Source organism: Balaenoptera ricei, chromosome 14 (assembly GCF_028023285.1).
Source record: "Balaenoptera ricei isolate mBalRic1 chromosome 14, mBalRic1.hap2, whole genome shotgun sequence".
In the NCBI taxonomy this organism is placed as follows: Eukaryota; Metazoa; Chordata; class Mammalia; order Artiodactyla; family Balaenopteridae; genus Balaenoptera; species Balaenoptera ricei.
The window spans coordinates 18,297,458-18,318,989 of record NC_082652.1 but is presented as its reverse complement, the minus strand read 5'-3'; the positions used below and the strand labels follow the sequence as shown (position 1 = coordinate 18,318,989).

Here is a 21,532-nt window from a genome sequence, read left to right as displayed (position 1 = left end):
GCCAAGGTGCAGTTAGAATCCAGATCTGGCTCGTTCCTAAATCCAAACTTTTTCTACTATGCTGATTGAATTCTTTTTTTTTTTTTTTAAATTTTATTTATTTATTTATTTATTTATTTATTTATTTATTTTTGGCTGTGTTGGGTCTTCGTTTCTGTGCGAGGGCTTTCTCTAGTTGCGGCAAGTGGGGGCCACTCTTCATCGCGGTGCGCGGGCCTCTCACTATCGCGGCCTCTCTTGTTGCGGAGCACAGGCTCTAGGTGCGCAGGCTCAGCAATTGTGGCTCACGGGCCTAGTCGCTCCGCGGCATGTGGGATCTTCCCAGACCAGAGCTCGAACCCGTGTCCCCTGCATTGGCAGGCAGATTCTCAACCACTGCGCCACCAGGGAAGCCCTTGAATTCTTATAACTATTGTTCATCTAGCTTAGAGATCCTAATAAAAAGTGTGCTAGAAAGAGTAAGTTAGGGGCTTCCCTGGTGGCGCAGTGGTTAAGAATCTGCCTGCCAATGCAGGGGACACGGGTTCGATCCCTGGTCCAGGAAGATCCCACATGCCGTGGAGGAACTAATCCCGTGCGCCACAACTACTGAGCCTGTGCTCTAAAGCCTGCGAGCCACAACTACTGAGCCAGCGTGCCACAACTACTAAAGCTCGTGTACCTAGAGCCCGTGCTCCACAACAAGAGAAGCCACCGCAATGAGAAGCCCGTGCACTGCAATGAAGAGGAGCCCCCACTCACAACTAGAGAAAGCCCGCATGCAGCAACAAAGACTCAACGCAGCCATAAATAAATAAATAAATAAATAAATATTTTTTTAAAAAACCAAAACAAGAAAAGGATAAGTTAGCTGATGGCTATTGGGGATGATTTTATTGGCCTGTCCATAGATGGATTTCCTAATGCATGATGGAGAAACATGAAGGTAGGATGAGAATCTTTTTCTATAATCATAATTAAGGTATAATATTCGACATTCAACTTTTCCCTCCTCTGTAGCGGACAGGAACCCACTGGAGTCTTTGCTGGGGACTGTGGAACACCAATTTGGTGCTCAAGGGGTAAGTCGAAGCGTGAGCTTCCAGCATGGTTTAACAGGAGATGACTTTTCTCTGCTTGTGGGGGCATTTACTGAATCCTGAGCCGACCACTCGATTTGAAAAGGCTAAAGAGTACTCCCCGGCTGAAATCTGAGATATTCTTTTGGAAGAGAATAAGATGAGTGAGTCTTTGAAAATAAAGATTTTAGAGGCAGGTAGTGATTATAGAAATCAGGTGCTTTCTCTCCTGTTTTAAACTAGGCCCTCACTATAAAAATGGAACTGAAAAAAGGATTCAGGACTTTATATTTTAATAGAGCACCTGAACAAACATTTTCTTTCTCAGTCCTCACAATAACCATATGAAATTGCCGCCGTGGAGGTCACTGTGGGTCAGAAAAATGAAATTACCTTTCCAACGTCACAGGCTAGAGAAGGACAGAGCTGGAACTTGAACTCCAAATCTTCCAGATCCCATGTGCTTTCAGATATTTCTGTCTGTCTCTCTTTTTCCTTTCTATAATCAGGAGATAAAAGGAGAGTGGAGAAATGATTTGAAATGGAGAAATCCATTAGACTTGGTCATGTAGTTTGGCAATCTGTTTGTCAATTTTCTTGTTCTGTGCAGTTAACTTAATAAAAAAAAGCTAATGACTAGAACTTCCTGCTCTGTAGCTGGTTAACGTGTCCACCTCAGAGGCTGGGTGCCCTAGGCCTCCACTTGTCAGCATCATTTGGCATTTCTGACTCCCCTGAGTTCTGGCTCGGCAGGACCTCACCACGGAGTGTGCCACCGCCAACAACCCCACAGCCATCACGCCTGACGAGTACTTCAACGAAGAGTTTGATCTGAAGGACAGAGACATCGGAAGGCCAAAAGAGCTGACGATTAGAACACAAAAGTAAGAGAGACTCAGCAGCCGTTGTCAACTTAACGGATTCTCGTTTGTTTCAGAAGTCGTGCTGTTTTCCAGTGTCATGTTCTGTCCTTCCTCTAAAAATAATTCGGTCCTTCCTTTAAAAATAATTTCAAATTACTGGAACTTCCCTGGCGGTCCAGTGGTTAAGACCCTTCCACTGCAGGGGGCACAGGCTTGATCCCTGGTCTGGGAACTAAGGTCCTACATGCTGCAAAAAAAAAAAAAAAAAAAAAAAACCCCAAAAAACAAAAATTACTTTATCTGATGAAAGGTAACAGTAGATTGCCCATCTTATTATTCGACCTTCTCCAATAGAATATAGATTGGATATAAGAATTCCTTATTTATTTTTTTTAACTGCCAACAAGCTTCAGCTGATCAAATGAAATGGTTTCCACCAGCTACCAATTCTTCCTGCTTGCTATCGATAAAGGCTTGTAGCGCAAGTCATTTCCCCTGCTTGCCCGATTTCAGGGTGATGCGAGCTCTTTGTGGCTCTAATCCCTTCCCAGCTCAGACTTAGAGGAGGTAAGATGACTGGGAAGGCTGGGGCGTGGGGCGTAAGGAAGCTGGCGTTGTCTAGCCTACTGCGTAGAAGTAACGCAGTCTCCCTGTCTGAGGGAGATGGCCTCAGTCTTTTCTCATCCAATCCGGCAGGTTTAAAGCAACGCTGTGGATGTGTGAGGAGTTTCCTCTCTCTCTCGTGGAGCAGGTCATCCCCATCATTGACCTGATGGCCCGAACTAGCGCTCATTTTGCCCGACTGAGAGACTTCATCAAACTGGAATTCCCACCTGGATTTCCTGTCAAAATAGGTACCGTTCAATAAACCACAGACAGGAGTGCCCATAGGTTCTGCCCGTTTTTGCGGGAGACAGAGTGTGCTTCAGGGAATTGGAGCACCTGAGGCAAAAGAAGCAGACAGTAGACTTAACGGAGGAGGGCAGAGTTATCCTCTAGTTTAATTTGGTTTAAAGAAGTGTCATGATTCTTAGTTCATTTTGCATCTTAAGATTAGGAGATCCCCCCAGCCATCAGTTCTATTTACAGATGGTGCTGACAGATGAAAAAGGCATAAAAATGTGACACATTCATTGTTTTAATATGAAACCTTACTTAAGTGAAACTTCAAATTAAACTTATTATTTGAGGAAGACAATTGACACTAAGATCCTTTGATACGTTAATATGTTTCTGGGCTTGAATTAGTGTGCATGATACCACATATAATACATATTACTTGTGAGGAATTTACATTTTGGATAGTTGTATCCTGGCTCCTGTATCCTGTATCCACTTGAATCCTGGCTCGATCACTTACTGTGATCTAGGAGAAGTCGCTTAACCTCTCTGAATCTCAGTTTTCCCATCTGTATATTGGGAAGGGTTGTTATGATGATTAAATGAAATCATACTTATAAAAAGTACTTGGCATGGTACCAGCATAGTCAGCGCTCAGTAAATGGTGGCTGTTATTCTTCTCAGTAAAGTTTATTTATAAAAGCTTTTATTTTATTAGAAATTCCCTTGTTTCATGTCTTAAATGCACGGATTACATTTGGAAATGTTAATGGCTGTAGCACTGCTGAAGAAACTATATCTCAAAATGTGGAAGGGACCCCGTCTGATTCAGGTAAAAAAAAAAAAAAAGTTGGATTATGTGATTAAAAAAAACCTCATACATTTAGTCATTATAGTAATTATTCAGTTTGAAATTAGAGTATCTTATGAGTAGATCTCTGTCTTGAATGAAATAAAATTTTAGATTTAGTTTCGATTAAGTGAAAAAAACAATTTGCAGAATATGTATGACCCCACTTGAATTAAAAAGACAGCCTATTCTTAAAAAACAACTTTATTGAGGTGTAACGTGTATGCAATAAAATACTCCCATTTTAAATGTGACGGTTCAATGCCTTTTGGCAAATGTATACACCCACGTAACCCCTACCACAGGCAAGATACAGAACATTTCCATCACCCCCCAAAATTTCCTCAGGCTCCTTTGCCATCAATCCAATTCAGATTTTGGATGCTACTGTAAATGGACTTATTTCTTAATTTTATCTTCCAGTTACTCATTGCTAGTATATCGAAACGTAATTGAATTTTTTTTTTTTAATTGTGGTAAAATAGTGTTCTGTGTCTTAGGCCAGTTGAGGGATATACAGGCCTTTGTTTTATTATTATCATTTTTATTTTAAGTTTACAGATATCTTATATCTTCTTTCATATATTTACTATATTTCATAATAAAAAAGGAAAAAAAACACATTGGTGTGATTGTGTGATATATACACATACACATCACATTCCTCAAAGGACCCACAGGTAAACACTGGTTACCTCTGGAATTTGGAAATAGGAGAGACAGGGTGTAGGGAGAGAGATCTTCACTTTTCATTTTACAGTCTTCTGTATATTTTTTGTGTGACTATGCATTTTATTACTAAAAAAAAAAGTGAAGGCAAAAAGAAAAAAACAGTATTCTGGTACTTTTCTCTGTCAAGATTATTCTTCCTTGAAATCTCTCTTACATAGTAGCCAACCTTGATTTTAATTTGTTCATTTTTTTTAATTTAAAAAAATTTTTATAAAAAGTTGAAGTGGAAATTTATTTTACAAACTCAGGCACTGTACTGTCACCTTTTGTGTTTCAGCTTCCACTCTCACAAACTTTGAGGTTGATCAATCTGTGTTTGAAATTCCTGAATCTTACCACGTTCAAGACAACGGCAGAAACGTGTATTTGCAGGATGAAGATTACGAGATAATGCAGTTTGCCATCCAGCAGAGCTTACTGGAGTCCAGAAGAAGCCAGGTGCACTTATCAGAATAAATGGCGGGGCTTGGAAACTTTTACAGTCCAGTTTGGCCTCAGTCTTTGGCTAACCTGACAGACTTACTCTAAATGACAACTTTGGCATATTCATGGTATTTACATGGGTTATTTTATATTTTATGCACCTGGTCTTTTATAAAAGCTTATTATATGAGACCATCTGCATAGCCCCAGTCAGCATCATTCACAGGATAGAGCCTGACAGACTTGTCTTTTCCTTATACTCACCGATGTAGCTAATAATCTTGTATCTTTCGGAGCGTGCTGTATAACTTCCCAGTGGTGAAACAGTAAATTCTTGCTAGTTTATGCCATCGTATTTTTCCCTAGAATGTTATCTATGTGTCAGTAGTCTCATACAAAGGTATGTGGATCTTAATCCCAACTTCCTCCCCAATGAAGACCAGTCTTTGCGTTGTGGTTGCTCAATAAGTGTGTGATGAAAAGGATGGTTGATTCATTGTTAAAATTGTTTTTTACTCAGATGTTTCATTCTGTGGTAAGGGGCATAATCCCAAACTCTTGAGTACTAGGGATAGAACAGACCAGCCTGAGAACAGTTGCCTCTTGTCTTCCTATGTGGTTCTTCCTCAAGGCCTCACCTTCCTGGGACCGTCCAGGGCTTGAGGACAGTAACTCCTCCGTCCCCTCCCTCTGTGGCTTCCTGCTCTACTAGAGTGGGATCTGCTTCTCCCTCCACTGCCCTTTGGTGTGGTCCTGGGCTCCTGTTGTCCATTTGTTTGTTCATTGGTTTCTTCTGTCCTTCCATTGTTCATTCGGCAGATGTTTGCACAGTGCCTGCTTTGTGCCAGACTCTGTACCAGGTGCTGGGAGTTCTTTGACGAAGCAGCCCCAGCGCCTGCCGTCATGGGGCCGCTAAGCTTTGAGAATGGTACCCACACTCCAGTGTCCCCCCAGCTGAGGTTTTTGGCATCCTGGTTTTTTCTGGAGTCTCAGCTTGGGTAACATGAGCCCCGCCTCCCATGGACCCATTCTTAGAGCCATTCTGTTTTCTGAGGCTGCTGGGCCAAGGGCCAGACCCCAGTGCTGGCATGTTCCCCTTAAGAGGCTTCCCTTTCCTAGCCATCACTGTCAGTCCAGTATGTGTTTCCTTTCCCTGTTATAAGTGAGCTTATTTTTTCCCCCAATAGCTACATAAACCTTGTCAGCCATACATTTTGAGAAGAGGAGTAGCCAAAATCAAAGACGACAAATAATGAGTTATGTATTCCAATCTTGCTCTAGAAGAATTATCTGCTTTGTTCATTGAGACTTTGCCTGAGGTTGAGTTGTTTTTAATAGATTGACAGCTACCACCTTCTCATACTTGATATCAAATCAAGCAGGGTAGTGGACCATATACTATCTGACATTTGGGTGTCATTTTAGAGATAACCCCAGTCTATTAATTTTTCACACAGCTTTGTGGATAACGGACTTGTAAATATTTTTAATCTTGTTCTTGCTGCTTTCCTTTTGTTATCAGTACAACAGTTTATTTCTTCTAAGGGGTATTCGTGTCTGTCACATGTCTTTCCTAGGAGCTTTCAGGACCAGCTTCTAGTGGAGGGACTGGCCAGGCACATACCTGTGACGCCCAGGACGAGAGGTGACTGATGTGACTCTTGATGATTGACCCGAGGTTGGCACAGGCGCTTAGGACATGCGGCAGCGGGCCTGGCAAGAGAGACTTGATACAGTGTCAGCTCTCCTGCTTCCTCTTGGGGCAATTCCTCATAAAAGGAGCTCTGAACTCTTGGGGGCTGAGCTTCCAGGAACTGGTGATAGAATTGCTGACCAGTTCACTAACCATTGCCGTGGGCAGAAAGGCACTCAGTAAATGTTTTCTGATCGGTCTGATCTTCTGCGAAGAACGTATGATCACAGAGGGTCTAGGTGCCGTCAGTGGGAAGTTTATACAGTGTTAAGGATGGTGCCACTTTGGGGAAGGGCTACAGAGATGATTAGATGATGATGATGATTATTTTTTGGCTGGACCACGTGGCTTGTGGGATCTTACTTCCCAGACCAAGGATCGAACCTGCGCCCTCAGCAATGAAAGCTTGGAGTCCTAACCACTGGACTGCCAGGGAATTCCCAGATTATCCGTTTTAAAAGGGGTTAAACTGGAAAGATTCATTTTACAAAGCATTTTCCTATAGCCTGGGCACATACGGAAACCTGTTGAAGAAGTTGGGTTTTGCTTTAAAATAGATCCAGGTTCAATTCCTAGCCCCATCACTTAGTGGCTGGGTGATCTCGGGCAGGTATGTACCTGCACCCAGCACCTACACCCCCCGAGTTACGTGGGATTGATGGCATCGTGTACAAGAGGGTATAGGAAGCGCCGGGCTCGGCGCACACTGGGTCCGCGGTTAAGAAATATGGCTGCTGCTGCCACGATGACGATGTTAAAACACTGTTTCTCTGCCCCGTGTCGTTCTCACGCAGGGCTGTCCAGGAGAGCCTCCCCACCGGCTCTGAAGGCCTGTGCCCCGGCGCCTCCCGTGAGACCAGCAGTTTTGACAGCGACCTGCAGCTGGCCATGGAGCTCTCCGCCAAAGAGCTGGAGGAGCACGAGCTGCGGCTGCGGGAGGAGGAGGCGGAGCTGCAGCAGGTCTTACAGCTGTCGCTCACCGAGAAGTAGGCCTTCCTGCCTCCCGCCCGGAGGCTCTGTCTGCACGCGGGCCCAGGGGCTGCGCCTCACACGATGCAGCAGCGGACCGGCAGCCGTCCCCTGCTTTCCACAGAGGTGCGGGGCCAGGGCTCCCCGGTGAAGGGGCTGGGCGCCAGCGGCCCCATCTCCAGGCTTGAGGGGAGGAGAGCGTCGTCACTTTCCATAGCTGTACTGGCTTGCAGGTCACATTTTTACTACCAGCTTTAGATAAAAACCCAATCCCCAACCCCACCCCGCAGGTTTGTAGATGAATTTTTATCAAGGAGTGATAACAAAACAAGTTCTTGCGGAGTCAGGGTGTTTTATATACGAGAGCAGCAGCCTTTGCAGAGTGTGGTGTAAGAGAACTTGGGAGACACTTCTGTACAGTTCACCAAAGAAACGGATCATTTGTGCCGTTCTGCTCTTCTGTTTTTACCTTTCTACGGGGTTTCTAGGGCACTGTCACTGTTCTACTCCATCCCCTCCTTATTCCATTCCTTCCACACCCAGCTAAAGAGGAGATAAGTACAGGATCCATTTTATATTAGGGTTAACTATTTGCATCAAATTAAGATACACAGATGACAACAGATGTTGCCTTAGCCTTAAAAATTACTAATGGTTTCAAACCACCTCACTCCACGTTGAGGGATGTGATTTGAACTTGTAAAGGCAGTTCCTTTGAGAGCAGGATCCTCCAGGCTAAATGCAAGGCAGCTAATCCCGGCCCGAAGGAGCAGCTAGGAGAGCCCGAGGCTCGAGGCTCGTTACTGCAGTGGGCAGGCTGACCAAAGGGTCACCAGAGCAGGGGTGTGTTCCAGGCCTTCTCTGGTGAAGGTCCCCACGCAGAGGCCTAGGAAGACCTCACTACATGCCCTGGGCGCACCTGAGAGGAAGGGGTGGGCTTGAAACTAGAAAGGGAGCTACAAACGGAACTCAGTGGCTCTGTATTCAAAAGGGAAAATGCTTCTACGTTACTTTTTAAGAGTTCAAATCAACATCTTTCTGGATGAATATATTTTTTAACAGAATCTTTTTATTATTTTTAAAAGATATAGAAACGACTACTCCTATCAGTAGCAATACAAGGTTACACATCTTAACCAGATTTTCTCAGGCCTTTTTTTGGATACCCTCAGTAGTTAACTATTTTGTCTAACCCTTCTGTAAATGACCACCGCACAACCCAGAGAACCTGGGGAATGCGGCCAAGGGCACCCTCACTCCAGCCCGGCCCATGGATTCATCCCCACAGGCTGCACTGAAGTCACCTAGTAACAACATCCTCCTCCTCTGTCCTGCGTCCATTTCCTGTCTGTTGCGCTGCTTTGGGGACAGGAAGGGAAACAGGAACTACCGTTCCATTTAACAGCTGTATATACAGTTAGCGTTGCCAGTGAAACGTTCCCAAAGAACTGCGCTTTTGATTCCATGAGGCCGGCTGCCTTTCTTCTCACGGTCTGACCAAATTTCCTTCCCTGCACACGAGGCCAGTATATGCAGCATCATGTTTGTTCCAGCTGTTCCACAGCTGGCACTTTGTTTACTTGGCGTTTACCTTGAGCGAAGAAACGAAGATACGTCTTGGGAACGGCTGCAGTTAGGCCGCGGTAATCTCTCTGTTGGCATTCCGTTGTTCTGCTTCCCCATGTCTTTGACTTTCTCCCCAGGAGGTCAGTTAACAAGGGACTGAATTTTGTGTCACCGTCACAGCAGTTTTCGATATGTGTCCACTCTTAAAATACAAATAAAGACTGCTTCCTTAGAGGGTGCTCGTACAATATTCTAGACAGCCTTTGAGTCTTTTTTTCTCTTCACATTTTTCTAGTCCCTTCCTGTTATGCACGTTACTGGAACATTAGAATTCCTCCCAGTCCTCGCTCGTGCGTGACAAAGGTGGCACACTCCTCTCGGCGTCCTGCCCAAGTCACACAGTCCACACGCCCCGCAGGCTACTCCTTTCAAATGGAAACTCCACAGCCAGCATCCGCTACTCCTTTCAAATGGAAACTCCACAGCCAGCATCCAGCCGCTCTGAGCACCTCTGCAGCCCTGGAGAGGGACTGTCTCTTGTGGAGTGCTGGAAGCCAAGCCAACATTAGATGTAATCTCAGTAAATCTGCTCTCTCCTTTGAAGCCGAAGTGCTTTGTGAGGCTGTTCTTGGAAGCTCAGGTGATGATTCAGCCTCCTGGACTTGCCGTACACCTAAATATGTTGGTATTAAAACAAAAAAGGCAGTGACCAGTAAAAAATGTTTGGGTTCTGGAAATGAGGCCTTGGTATTTCCAGAAGTTGTGAAGGATCTGCTTTGCTTTTGTGGGGGGTGGGGTGGGCGGGAAGTAAGCAATATTTTGAACATTGTGAAAACTGTTACTCTTCTTAGGTCAAGACAAGCCATACCTATGGCTTATTTCATTAAACTAATAGTTTCTAACTTTATCTTCAGGGTTTATTAAAGCTTGGGTGGACCATTACCAGCAGTAAACTTTCATCGAGCAACTTCTGCACATAAGACAGTGCTGGGAATTAAGTACAGTCCTCCCTCACTATCTATCTGCAGGGGCGTGTTTCCGGGATGCCCCATGGATACCAAAAACCTGTGGATGCTCAAGTCCCTTATAAAGTGGCAGGGTATTTGCATGTAACTTACTGTATCCTCCTGAATACTTTAAATCATCTCTAGATCACATATAACACCTGATACAATGTAAATTATATAAATAGTTATAAATACAATGTAAATGCTAATGTAAATAGTTGCTGGTGTGAGGCAAATTCAAGTCTTGCTTTTTGGAACCTTCTGGAATGTTTTTTCCCCCAAATATTTTTAATCTGTGGTTGGGTGAATCCACGGATGTGGTATACAGAGGGCTGACTGGGTAACAAAGTTCCTAAGATACTTGCTCCACAAACAAGCCCATCACACCGTACTTGATGAGAGGTGTCAGGGCAAAGTCTGCTCTAAATAATGACAGGAAAGAGAAAGACCATAACCACCAGCTTGGTCCCAGTTTCCTCCTGCACGCAGATGACATCAAAGATGATGAGTTGGACTACAGCAACTTCAAATGGCTGCAGTGCCGTGAATGATGGAGTTCAAAGTCCAAGCTAGGCCCATGTCTAGAAATGAGTGTGGCTATAAGATTGAGATCCTGTGGGAAAAACTGTAATCCACTAATAAGACTCCAAGCCCCTAATCGTAAGCAGCACCTGCAGACTTCTTAATCTCAACTTTAAAGAAAGTTAAGATAGTGTTTGCTAAAATAACTTGTTTTTATGATTGGTGTAAATTAGTCGAATGTGTTTGTTAGGGGACATGGTATCTGGAATACAGTTCAGTTTAGGAAAACTAGGGTTCAGCCACTGCCCCTCTGCACTCCTGAAGATGAAGGTCAGGAGAATAATTCCACTGGAAAATTGCAGTTGGTCAACCTCTGGTGCATACAAGTTTTCAGTTTACTGCTCTCTCGCTCCTGGAATTGATGTTTTCATCTTTACTCATTGCTCTGAAATAAGCCTTTTTCTACAAAGGTTATTCTTTGTCCTACTTTCGACTGAAATCTCATACTTAACAGACGGTAACACTGGGATGAAGATGCAGGCTGGGTTTTGGATCTGTATGTGGAATAACTATTGCAAGGTTGTTTCAGAAAACTGAACATGATCCAATTACCTGGCTGGTGATTACTGGGCAAACGGCAGGTCACAAGGTTTATGGGCCTGACAAGTTTTTACCGTTTCCTTTTAAAATTCTACAAATGGCAGTAAGTTTTTAGGCAGATATCAAAACATGGCATCCCAGATGAGGCGGGGATGTGGGCTCCTGGGACTTAACTCTGTCTGTGCCAAAGTCTCAGAATCCCCGCCAGTCCTCCCTCCGGTCAATAACCACGGGCTTCCAAGGCACAGGCCGACTGTGGTGACCCCACCTCCATCTGTGTTAGTTTTCACATCATTTGATCCTCACTATAATAAAGATAAAGTGTGTATATCACTGTTTCACAGATGAGAAAACTGAGGCTCTAGAGAAGTTAAGCCTGTTTATAACTGGAGCTGGGACAAGAATCCAGGTCTTCTGGGCCCTGGCCCAGCCTGAGAGATTACTTACAGTCAGTTTTCTGAAATAATCAATAGCTTGCCTTGGGGCAGTAGTGTTATTTCACATATTAATTTAAAATTCCACTTCACAGTGCCTCAAGAGATTAAATCAGATTCAAGTGTGCACACGTGCGCACACACACCCCTCCCTACCTGCATTTTAAACGCTTGGAAAATAATTACTAGGAATAAAACAGCACATAAGATTTTACTTTCGTTTTAATGGACATTTTGCTCAAAAGCACGTTTCAGTGGCTCAATGTTAGGGTTACCAACAAAATCCTTAAGTCAGTTACCGTATCCCACATCAGTTATTTCACATTAAGTGCCGGTTGTTAAAAAAAAAAATCAGTGCTGTGCTTGAATGGAGCACAAACAAGATAAGCATTTTAATTTAACAACAAAGTTAAACCTAGCACCCTTAAAATAAAATAAATACTGTATGTACGAAGTATCATTTCCATGGGGGAAAATTCCAGTTCACCAACAGTGCAAATGAATAGCAGCATTTTCAAAGTTGAAATTAAATTGTGTAAACACACACCCACCCGCCACAGTGAACACGCACTTCTGTAGCCCCACCCCACCCAGGGCGGAAAAGAGGTCCTGCTGAGTCTCTTCAATTCTGAATCAGAAAAGCTGCCCTGACTTCTAGGCCAAGGGCTGGGAAGACTTAAGTGCAGGACAAGGAGATCAACATGTTTGAATGGGACCAGTTCCTTTTCAGATGGGCCAAGTGCTAACACTTCCAGCCACCCCCACTGCCTCCCAGCCCAAGGGTGCCCGTGGTCACAGGCCTAGCTGGTGTGACCCCGACTTCAGTGGGGGCATCTGAGTGCAGAGCTCCGTGCAGAGTGAGGAGTGGCGGCCTATGTTCCCCACAGCTGACACTGCTTTGCAAACGGGGCATCTAGGCCAACTCGGGATAATTAAAAACATTTGGGATTCTTAACCCGTTGTGACCAAATGGTTCTTAAGCAGGGAATGTCTACATGTTAAGTCTTCTTAATATTTTCAAGCATTAATGATTATTCCTTTCCAGTGTGGCTTTTACATCACTCACAAAGTCATGTTTTCTTTCTCGTGAACACTCCATCTTTACACTGAACCTTGGAGCTTCAGGTCTTACTTTCAACAGGTACAGCCGGATATAAAAAGAAACGCTGAGAAGCAGGCTCAAGTGGCCAAATACTTGCATTACAGTGTTAGGATAAGATAATGGCTAGATGTTTTTTCTAAATCATTCAGCATTTACCAACTGTCCAGACCGATGATCGTTTCCAAGCAGTTAAGTTCTGATTCCACCTTCTCCACTGACCCATGTGCAACATGACTTATTCTGCTCCCAAATGCTCGTGGGAGGGCTGGCTTGGCCATCACCGGCGCCGAATGGGCTTGTAGACGCAAAATGCCATAAGGATCACGGTCACCAGCAGGATGCTGAAAATAGTTCCCATCAACACTGCAAAAGGAAAACAGGTTACCTCCTAACGGCAGCTTCAGGTTCTGTAAGTCCTCCACTGACAATGATTTGCCAAACGCCCCTTGGTGCCAGGCACTGTGTCAGGTGTGGGGGAAGCAGCCATGACAGACCCTCTCTGGGGATGTCTCCATGCACGTGAGGAGAGAACGTAAATGAGAGCATTTCACACAGCTTTTAAGTGCCATGAGGAAGACGGTAATGTGAGAGTGCTGGGAGTGGTGATGGAGGAAGCAAGTGAGGAGGGGACACACAAACTGGGGCCTTAATGGGAGGAAGGAGCCGGCCATGTGGAGATCTGCATGCCCAAGGATCAGCTAATGAAAGCCCCTGAGGCCAGAACAAGCCAGAAAGCCAATGAACAGGAAGGAGGCGAGTGTGGCTGGGAGGAAGGAGTGAAGGAAGAAAGGTGGGGAATGAAGCCAGAGAGGAAGGCTGGAGACAGTTCATGCAGGGCCTTGTAGACCATGAAGGAAACATGGATTTTATTCTAATAAATCCTGTTCTAATCCTGTTTAAAGACAGGGCTGTAGGCAAAGAGTGACATGATCTGATTTAGTCGGAGAAAAAGATCCCTCTGGGACTTCCCTGGTGGTCCAGTGGTTAAGAATCCGCCTTCCGATGCAGGGGACGCGACTTCGATCCCTGGTCAGGGAACTACTAAGATCTCACGTGCCGCGAGGCAACTAAGCCAGTGCACCACAACTACTGAAGCCCGTGCGCTCTAGGGCCTGCATGCCACAACTACTGAGCCTATGTGCTGCAACTACTGAAGCCCACGTGCCTAGAGCCTGTGCTCTACAACGAGAAGCCACCACAATGAGAAGCCCATGCACCGAAATGAAGAGTAGCCCCTGCTCGCCACAACTAGAGAAAGCCTGCGCACAGCAACGAAGACCCGATGGAGCCAAAAAAAAAAAGGTCTCTGTTAAACAAAATCTATGACTTATATGAGCTGGATGTCGTATCTCAAAATAGCCCTTGTTACCTAAATACCTGCCCTAATTTTTTTTTTTAACAAACTTATTTATTTATTTTAATAAATAAGTTGCTTAGTTGCTCTGCGGCATGTGGGATCTTCCCAGACCAGGGATCGAACCCGTGTCCCCTGCATTGGCAGGTGGATTCTTAACCACTGTGCCACCAGGGAAGTCCCTGCCCTAATTTTTAAAGTTCAGAATTCCATGAGTTTCTAAGGCTCTGACTACAATTGGACCTAAAGCTGTCTTATTCCATTTAAACCCATTTTTTTTTTGCGTTTTGGAAAGGCTCTAAAAAACCAAAACAAAACAAAAACAAAAAACTCCCAAAGCAGGAATGCAGGGGACTAGAATTGGAGAATGGAAGTCTTCTTAAAAAATACAAAAAATGGGGCTTCCCTGGTGGTGCAGTGGTTGAGAATCCGCCTGCCAATGCAGGGGACACGGGTTCGAGCCCTGGTCTGGGAAGATCCCACATGCCGCGGGACAACTGGGCCCGTAAGCCACAATTACTGAGCCTGGGCGTCTGGAGCCTATGCTCCGCAACAAGAGAGGCTGCGATAGTGAGAGGCCCGCGCACCGCGATGAAGAGTGGCCCCCGCTCGCCGCAACTAGAGAAAGCCCTGGCACAGAAACGAAGACCCAACACAGCCAAAAATAAATAAATTAATTAATTAAAAAAAAAAGTTTAAAAAAAATACAAAAAATGAGCTTAAAACCAAGAGTTGTTAGGTACACGGTATCCACTGGAATAGCTATACTTTTGGGCCTTGATCTTCCACTCTTCATCATTATCTTTTCTCCCTCCCCTTAGTTGCCTGAATGGCAGGCCCTGGCAGAACCATTAAGACTACTTAGGTCCTTCCTTATGGTCACTTCCCCTTTTCGAGCCTCATTCTCTACCCTATAACATGGGGCAAATGAAACCCATCTCCCAAGGCCTAAATATCAATGTCATTAAAATAGTGAATTTCAAGTGAAATGTTTTGGTTTTTTAAAATTTATTTATTTTATTTATTTATTTTTGGCTGTGTTGGGTCTTCATTGCTGTGCGGGGGCTTTCTCCAGTTGCGGCGAGCGGGGGCTACTCTTCGTTGCGGTGCGCAGGCTTCTCATTGTGGTGGCTTCTCTTGTTGCGGAGCACAGGCTCTAGGTGCATGGGTTTCAGTAGTCGTGGCACGTGGGCTCTAGAGCGCAGGCTCAGTAGTTGTGGCGCACGGGCTTAGTTGCTCCGCGGCATGTGGGATCTTCCTGGACCAGGGCTCGAACCCGTGTCCCCTGCATTGCCAGGCGGATTCTTAACCACTGCGCCACCAGGGAAGTCCCAAGTGAAATGTTTTTGTAGTGTTTTGGAACTATTCTAATACTGCATTTTTTTTTTTTTAATATTGAGTTAACACTGTCACATGGAATCTATTGTTTTAAATATAATAATTAAAGTGGCCGGCATATTCTAAAAGAATCCTAAAATCTTAGCCTTGGAAGGGTCCCAAAAGACATTTGATCCAGCTTTTCACTGCATGTGAACATTTTTTCTACAATATTCCTGGCAGTTCCAACTCTTATTTGGAATACTTCTGTGACATTTGTTTGTCAACCAATCAAAATATTGGAAAATTAGAAAAGCATATCCACATCATTACTGTTTTATCTGTCAACTGTATCTTATTCAAATAAATCTCATTTTAGAGCTCAAAAATTTTTTCATATTTCATATGAAAAGCGCTCAACACAGTGCCGGACAGATAATAAGCCCATGATAAATGAAAGCCATTATTATCACCAAGACAGGCAGTGCAGCACAATGGTCAAGAACGCAGGGTTTGGGGTTAGACTGTCTGGGTTCCTGTCTACACTTACAGGCTACGTGACCTTACAGAATTTACACAGTCTCTCTGTGTCTGTTTCCTCTTCTTTAAAAATGGAGATAAAAATACCCACTGCACAGAATGGTCTAGGGCAGTGTTTCTCAAACAAAGCTGTGGTAAAGGACTAGTTTTTGTAACTTTTAGTCTGTCCCAGGCCGCTACCTAGCCCTACTGTGTATGACTAATTAGCAGCTCCCTCTACCTAGAAAGCATTCCGGTTTAGGGACCTAGAAGTGGTTTCTAGTTGCTTGGATGTTGCAACAATGTCAAACCGTTAAATTTCTAAACAATCTCAAGTGCTGTAAGACATCTCTTTGCAGATAACAAATAGTTTGCAGACTTCACTGCTCTGCCACCACACTTTGAATAGTACTGTTCTCAACCAGCGGGATTTTGCCCCAGTGGCAAAATCCATTTGGCAAATGTCGAGAGACATTTTGATTATCTGGACCGGAAGTGGGGTGTGCTACTGGCATCTAGTGAGTAAAGGCTGGGGACGCTGCTAAACATCTTACAGTGCTCAGAACAGTGTGTGCTCAGAATAGTATGTTCCCCACCCCCTAACAAAGAATCATCTGGTTCAATATGTCAGTAGTACCTAGGTTGAGAAATCCTGTTCTGAAGGATTAAGCAGGATAATGTATGGAAACCACTTAGCAGAGTGCTACGGACACAGTAAGTGGCCAATACATGACAGACAAAGAGTTCATGGAGAGTCAAGGTAATCCAGAAACAATACTATGTAGCAGCTTTGCAGATATACAGACATACCAATGACGTTCAGCGCAAAGAAAGGACTATGGCAGAACAAGATGTAGAGTTACTGTGAAGTTTGCCAAGCTTTAAGCTCCAGGGCCCCTTCCAAAGCCATGTACGCCCATACACGTACGTATGTATGTGTGTATATATATGTGCATGCTGATGACATCCTCCCAAAAGGTATGTTTCAAGCCCCAAAAAACTTAGGTTCTCCTACTGGCCTCCACCACTTCCTAGCTGTGTAACCTTGGACAAAGAACTTCACCTCTCTGAGTTTCATTCCCCTTATCTGTAAACAGGGCTGAAAACCGTACCTTTCTGATTAACTTACTGTGAGGCTGAAATAAACTCATGTACACAAAGCGCTTAGTACAACACGGTATACAGGAAATGCTCAACAAATGCCAATTATCATTATGACTATGACTATTAATTCCATTAGAAAATAAGAGGGGATGGGGTATATATCATGCGCCGTATTGCCTAGCTTGGGCCCACACAGCCACAGAGGAGGGGACCCAGATTGTGACCCGGGTCATTCATGCAACCAGCATGTACCAAGCCCACCGAGGACCAGGCCTTTCGCTGAACCGCAGCTCAGGCCTCTGTCCCAGGTCTTTGGAGAGAGGGTCGCACCTGCAACCGCCTGCCCCCACACGGCCCCCGCCGTCCGCCCCGCGCGTGCGAAGCTCCGGCTGCCTGGAGCGGCAAAAGCACAGAACCGAACCCGCCACCCGCCCGCCCGCGGCCGCTCACCCAGGTTCTGCCCACGCAGCACCGCATACGGCCGGCTCCGCTCCGGCGGCTCCACGGGGCTCGGGGCCTCCGCCTGTCCCAGCAGGAGGCTGCACAGTCCGAGGCAAAGCCACCGCCAACCTGGACGCAGCATCTTCCCTCCCCAGCAGTGGAGAGCTACCCACTTCCGCCGGAAGCCCCGCCCCTGTTACCTCTCGCGCACCGCCTTCCGTCGCACCGGGCGCGCGTCGTTGCCAGGGTAACTGTACGCCCCGGCCAGAGTTCGGCCCTCACCAAGCTTCCTCCCGGATCCACGTTCCTCCAGGACCAACGTTTCCGCCCGGGCCAATTTTCAGGGGGATCACCGTTCCGTCGCGGCAACGTCCACCTCGATCCCAGTTCCGTCCTGACCAAAGTTTCTCTGTTTCTTTGAGTTCTAAGGCGGGCCTCTTTCCAGAGAGGATTCTTAGGTCCATTTTGGACCTATTGAAGGTATTTTACAAATCCGTGTATTTTCTTACTAAATCTCCACCACAGGCCTGAGAAATAGACACTGTATTCCTATTTTACAAATGCCACCTTCTCAGGGAGTCTTTACCTGGACATCTTTTTCTGAAATTGCAGCCCTTCCACTCCCTCTATATATACACTCCCTACTCTTTTGTCTCTTTCATCCCCTCTTAACTTCTCCCCATTTACCCTATACATTTAACCTGAATTTTGTTATTTTGTGTTGTTGACTGGAGAAAAAAAAAATCACAATGTGAGAGTTGTGAGTTAAGTTTTATTTGGGGCAAAATGAGGACCATAGCCCAGGAGACAGCCTCTCAGATAGCTCTGAGGAACTGCTCTGAAGAGGTGGGGGGGGGGGGCAGGTTGCTATATATATGATTTTAGTGAAGGGGGATAGGTGCAATCAAGCACACGTTTTGGCAGAAGGTTGCTGCTAGTCACGAGGAGCAGATGTCTCTGTCAATGATTTTAGTGCTTTCCTAGATTTAAGATGCAAGAAATTGGGCTTATAAAGTCTTCTGAAAAAGATCTAACTACCTGAAGGCCTGTTCTGCCAGTTTTTCCCAGAGCACAGAGTGCCACATTCCTGATCTCTTCCCGGAACTCCTTTCAGGGTGTGTTGAAGGTCAGTGACTGCAGTGGCTAGTGACGTCATCCTCATAGAGGCAGATGGCGAGAGACAATTTTTAGTTGGCACTGGGTACCTGCTATCATCCTAGAATGTAAGGTCCATGAGGGCAGAGATTTGTTCTTGCTCACTGTTGTTTCATAGCCTAGAAGAGTAGCATATTATGTTCCATGAATGTTGGCTGAATAAATGAGGAAACAGCTTAGTTAAGTGTTTGGCCCAGTGCTGCACAGAATAATACCTGGGTCAAGGTATTGTTGACCTAGGTATTGTTCTGCATATTTTACCATTCGCTGAGACGATGAAACCAACACAGAAGAAAGGAACTCTGAGATGATTGCAGAGATGGAAATGAAGTCTGATGACATTGAGCATCTAGCCCCAGACACCTGGGCTAGACTTTGCAGTCACTTGACCCAGTAAGTTTCTTTCTTCTTTCTTCCTTCTTCCTTTCATTCCTTCCTTCCCTCCTTCCTTTCTTTTTTTGCTTTAGTTTCTTTGTTGAGTCAGGTGGCTGTGATTTTCACCCCAAAGGATCCTGACATGGTAGACCTGCAGAAACCTGAGTTGAACAAGAAGTATCCCAACTATTTTAGCAAAGGGAGTGACTGTCTCAGTTGTTGACCTGTCCTTTCAGCTGAAGTAGGACCCAGCCATCTTTGCTCTCACCTCCTCCCTCTCATGTCCTTAATTCATTTCAGTGCATGTTGACATGAAACAGGAATTCCACATATGACCTTCATGTCCTTTTAGACCATTTTTCTTACTTGGGCACTTGAGATTGCATTTTCAAAATGTTAAAACCCCAGCAGAAGTAGAGTGTCAAATAATGACAAGAGACTGGCTTCCAAGAAAGTTATATATTTAAAATACAGCTGCACTGCAAAATGTATATTTTCACCTACATTTAGAGCAGGGAAGCAGCTGTCCTCTCCTGTACCATTTGTCCTTTTTATTGTTAATCAAGGTTGCCTTTTTCATTTTCCTCAAACAGAATCATGTTTATGCTCCTGTGTCCTGAGACAGGCTGAAATTTAGCTTCATCAACATTCTAATTTTAAAGCCATCAACTTGGCAACTTTTGCCCTCCATCATTTTGAGTACATCTACTTCAAGCACTTTGAAAGTTGCATCTTTTTTTGTTTGTTTGATGACACTGAGTCACAATTCTATTCCAGAGAACTATGTCCCTGGCCAGGGGGATTTCTGTGTAAAGGAACATAAATGACCTTCCAAAGTTTGTGTTAAGACTCAGGAACTGGGCTTCCCTGGTGGCGCAGTGGTTGAGAGTCTGCCTGCCAATGCAGGGGACACGGGTTCGAGCCGTGGTCTGGGAGGATCCCACATGCCGCGGAGCGACTAGGCCCATGAGCCACAATTGCTGAGCCTGCGCGTCTGGAGCCTGTGCTCCGCAACAAGAGAGGCCGCGATAGTGAGAGGCCCCCGCACCGCGATGAAGAGTGGCCCCCGCTTGCCGCAACTAGAGAAAGCCCTTGCACAGAAACGAAGACCCAACACAGCCAAAAATAAATAAATAAATAAATAAAATTAAAAAAAAAAAAAGACTCAGGAACTAACTCCTACAACTAGTAAACCATTTGGAATCTGTGACTAAACACTTTTTTTAAATATAAATTTATTTTAATTTTTCTTTTTTTTTTGGCTGCGTTGGGTCTTTGTTGCTGTGCGCGGGCTTTCTCTAGTTGCAGAGAGCAGGGGCTGCTCTTTGTTGTGTTGCCGGGCTTCTCGTTGCTGTGGCTTCTCTTGTCGCAGAGCATGGGCTCTAGGCACGTGGGCTTCAGTAGTTGCGGGGCGCGGGCTTAATTGCTCCGCAGCATGTAGGATCTTCCCGGACCAGGGCTTGAACCCGTGTCCCCTGCATTGGCAGGTGGATTCTTAACCACTGCGCCACCAGGGAAGCCCATGTCACTAAACACTTTCAATCAACAGGAAACATTCTCCTTTCCCCCTAGCTCCAGGCAACCACTAATCTATGTTCTGTGTCTATGGATTTGCCTAATCTGGACATTTCATATAAATGGAATCATATGATATGTTATATATATTTTTTGACTGGCTTCTCTCCCTCAGACACATGAAGGAGACATGCTTATGTCCACCTGGAGGGCTGTACAGAATCATTCATCGCTGCATCATTCTGAGTAACCACCATGGGAAATGACGCAGGGTATGTAAGACGTAGAGGAAGTAAACTTATTGTGCTTATACGTACAATGTTATATACTGAGACAGCAATTCAGAATAAATTCTTGCTTCTCATAACAACATCGATGAATTCCAGTACTATTCAGACATAATATTCAGCCAGATACAAAGGTGTTCATACTTGTGTTTCCATTTATTTGATGTTGAAAGCAGAGAAATATAAAATATAGTGGTCATAGTCAGAACATTGGGTTCCTTTTGGGGGTTGCTGACTGGGAAATAGCAAAAACAATGCTGTGTAGGTGTTTCAGAAATTCTTTATATTGATTTGGATTTTGGCAGTACACACATTTATATTTATAAGAAGTCATCAAGCTGTATACTTAATATCTGTGCACCATATAGTATGTAAAGCAGCCATCAAATAAAAAAAAAATACCGAGGATATTTTTCTCACAAAGCAAACTTCTGGCCCTGGTGTCTTCCTCTGAATTCTTCCATATATTTAAGATAGGAATAATGCCAGTCTTGAACACAGTCTTCCAGAGAAGAGATTTAGAGGAACCACACCCACACGGTTTTTATCAGATCAGGAGAATTTTGATACCACCTTAGCAATAGACATTACACGAAAGGGGAATTACAGGCCAAACTCTTCTGAATGGTGATGCCAAAATCCAATACCAATTATTAGCAGTCTAGATTCAGAGATTTTTAGAAAGGAAAGAAACTGGGATTTCATGGCAGGATTTCCATAAGGATCACTGGGTGTTTGGATGCTTCCTGGGTGAGTCGAGAGAAGAGACAATCAGGTTAGTGGAATGAACATTTGGTGACCGAGGT

The 21,532-nt window shown here is 44.7% G+C and overlaps 2 protein-coding genes across 3 annotated transcripts in view; one reads left to right on the top strand and one right to left on the bottom strand.

Annotated features, from left to right (window-relative positions):
* The window catches only part of ANKRD13A (ankyrin repeat domain 13A), a 39,153-nt gene extending 29,909 nt beyond the window's left edge, over positions 1-9,244 (top strand). The window contains exons 9-15 of the mRNA XM_059895477.1: positions 1,000-1,061; positions 1,812-1,942; positions 2,618-2,775; positions 3,480-3,593; positions 4,621-4,781; positions 6,344-6,411; positions 7,254-9,244. Coding sequence (XP_059751460.1) covers positions 1,000-1,061; positions 1,812-1,942; positions 2,618-2,775; positions 3,480-3,593; positions 4,621-4,781; positions 6,344-6,411; positions 7,254-7,449 — 890 coding nt within the window. The 3' untranslated portion in view covers positions 7,450-9,244. The remainder of the gene's footprint in view (positions 1-999; positions 1,062-1,811; positions 1,943-2,617; positions 2,776-3,479; positions 3,594-4,620; positions 4,782-6,343; positions 6,412-7,253) is intronic.
* Positions 1,468-17,576, bottom strand: C14H12orf76 (chromosome 14 C12orf76 homolog). Of its 2 annotated transcripts, XR_009497369.1 has the most exons (3): positions 17,404-17,576; positions 12,816-13,022; positions 1,468-1,557 (listed from the first exon to the last, which is right to left on the bottom strand). XR_009497369.1 is itself a non-coding variant. In XM_059895478.1 (2 exons), the coding sequence occupies exons 1-2, from the start codon at positions 17,534-17,536 to the stop codon at positions 12,937-12,939; spliced, it is 219 nt and encodes a 72-aa protein (XP_059751461.1). In that variant the 5' UTR covers positions 17,537-17,576; the 3' UTR covers positions 11,762-12,936. The 2 variants fall into 2 exon arrangements, 1 of the variants encoding a protein (XP_059751461.1); XM_059895478.1 differs by lacking the exon at positions 1,468-1,557 and having other exon boundaries at positions 11,762-13,022.
* Positions 17,577-21,532: the final 3,956 nt, after the last annotated feature.

Excerpts from the sequence above, each read along its gene's own strand:
- C14H12orf76 (XM_059895478.1), bottom strand. The coding sequence starts at position 17,536 with ATGCTGCGTCCAGGTTGGCGGTGGCTTTGCCTCGGACTGTGCAGCCTC. Across the intron at positions 13,023-17,403 it reads GCTGCGTGGGCAGAACCTGG|TGTTGATGGGAACTATTTTC; the intron begins GTGAGCGGCCGC and ends TTCCTTTTGCAG.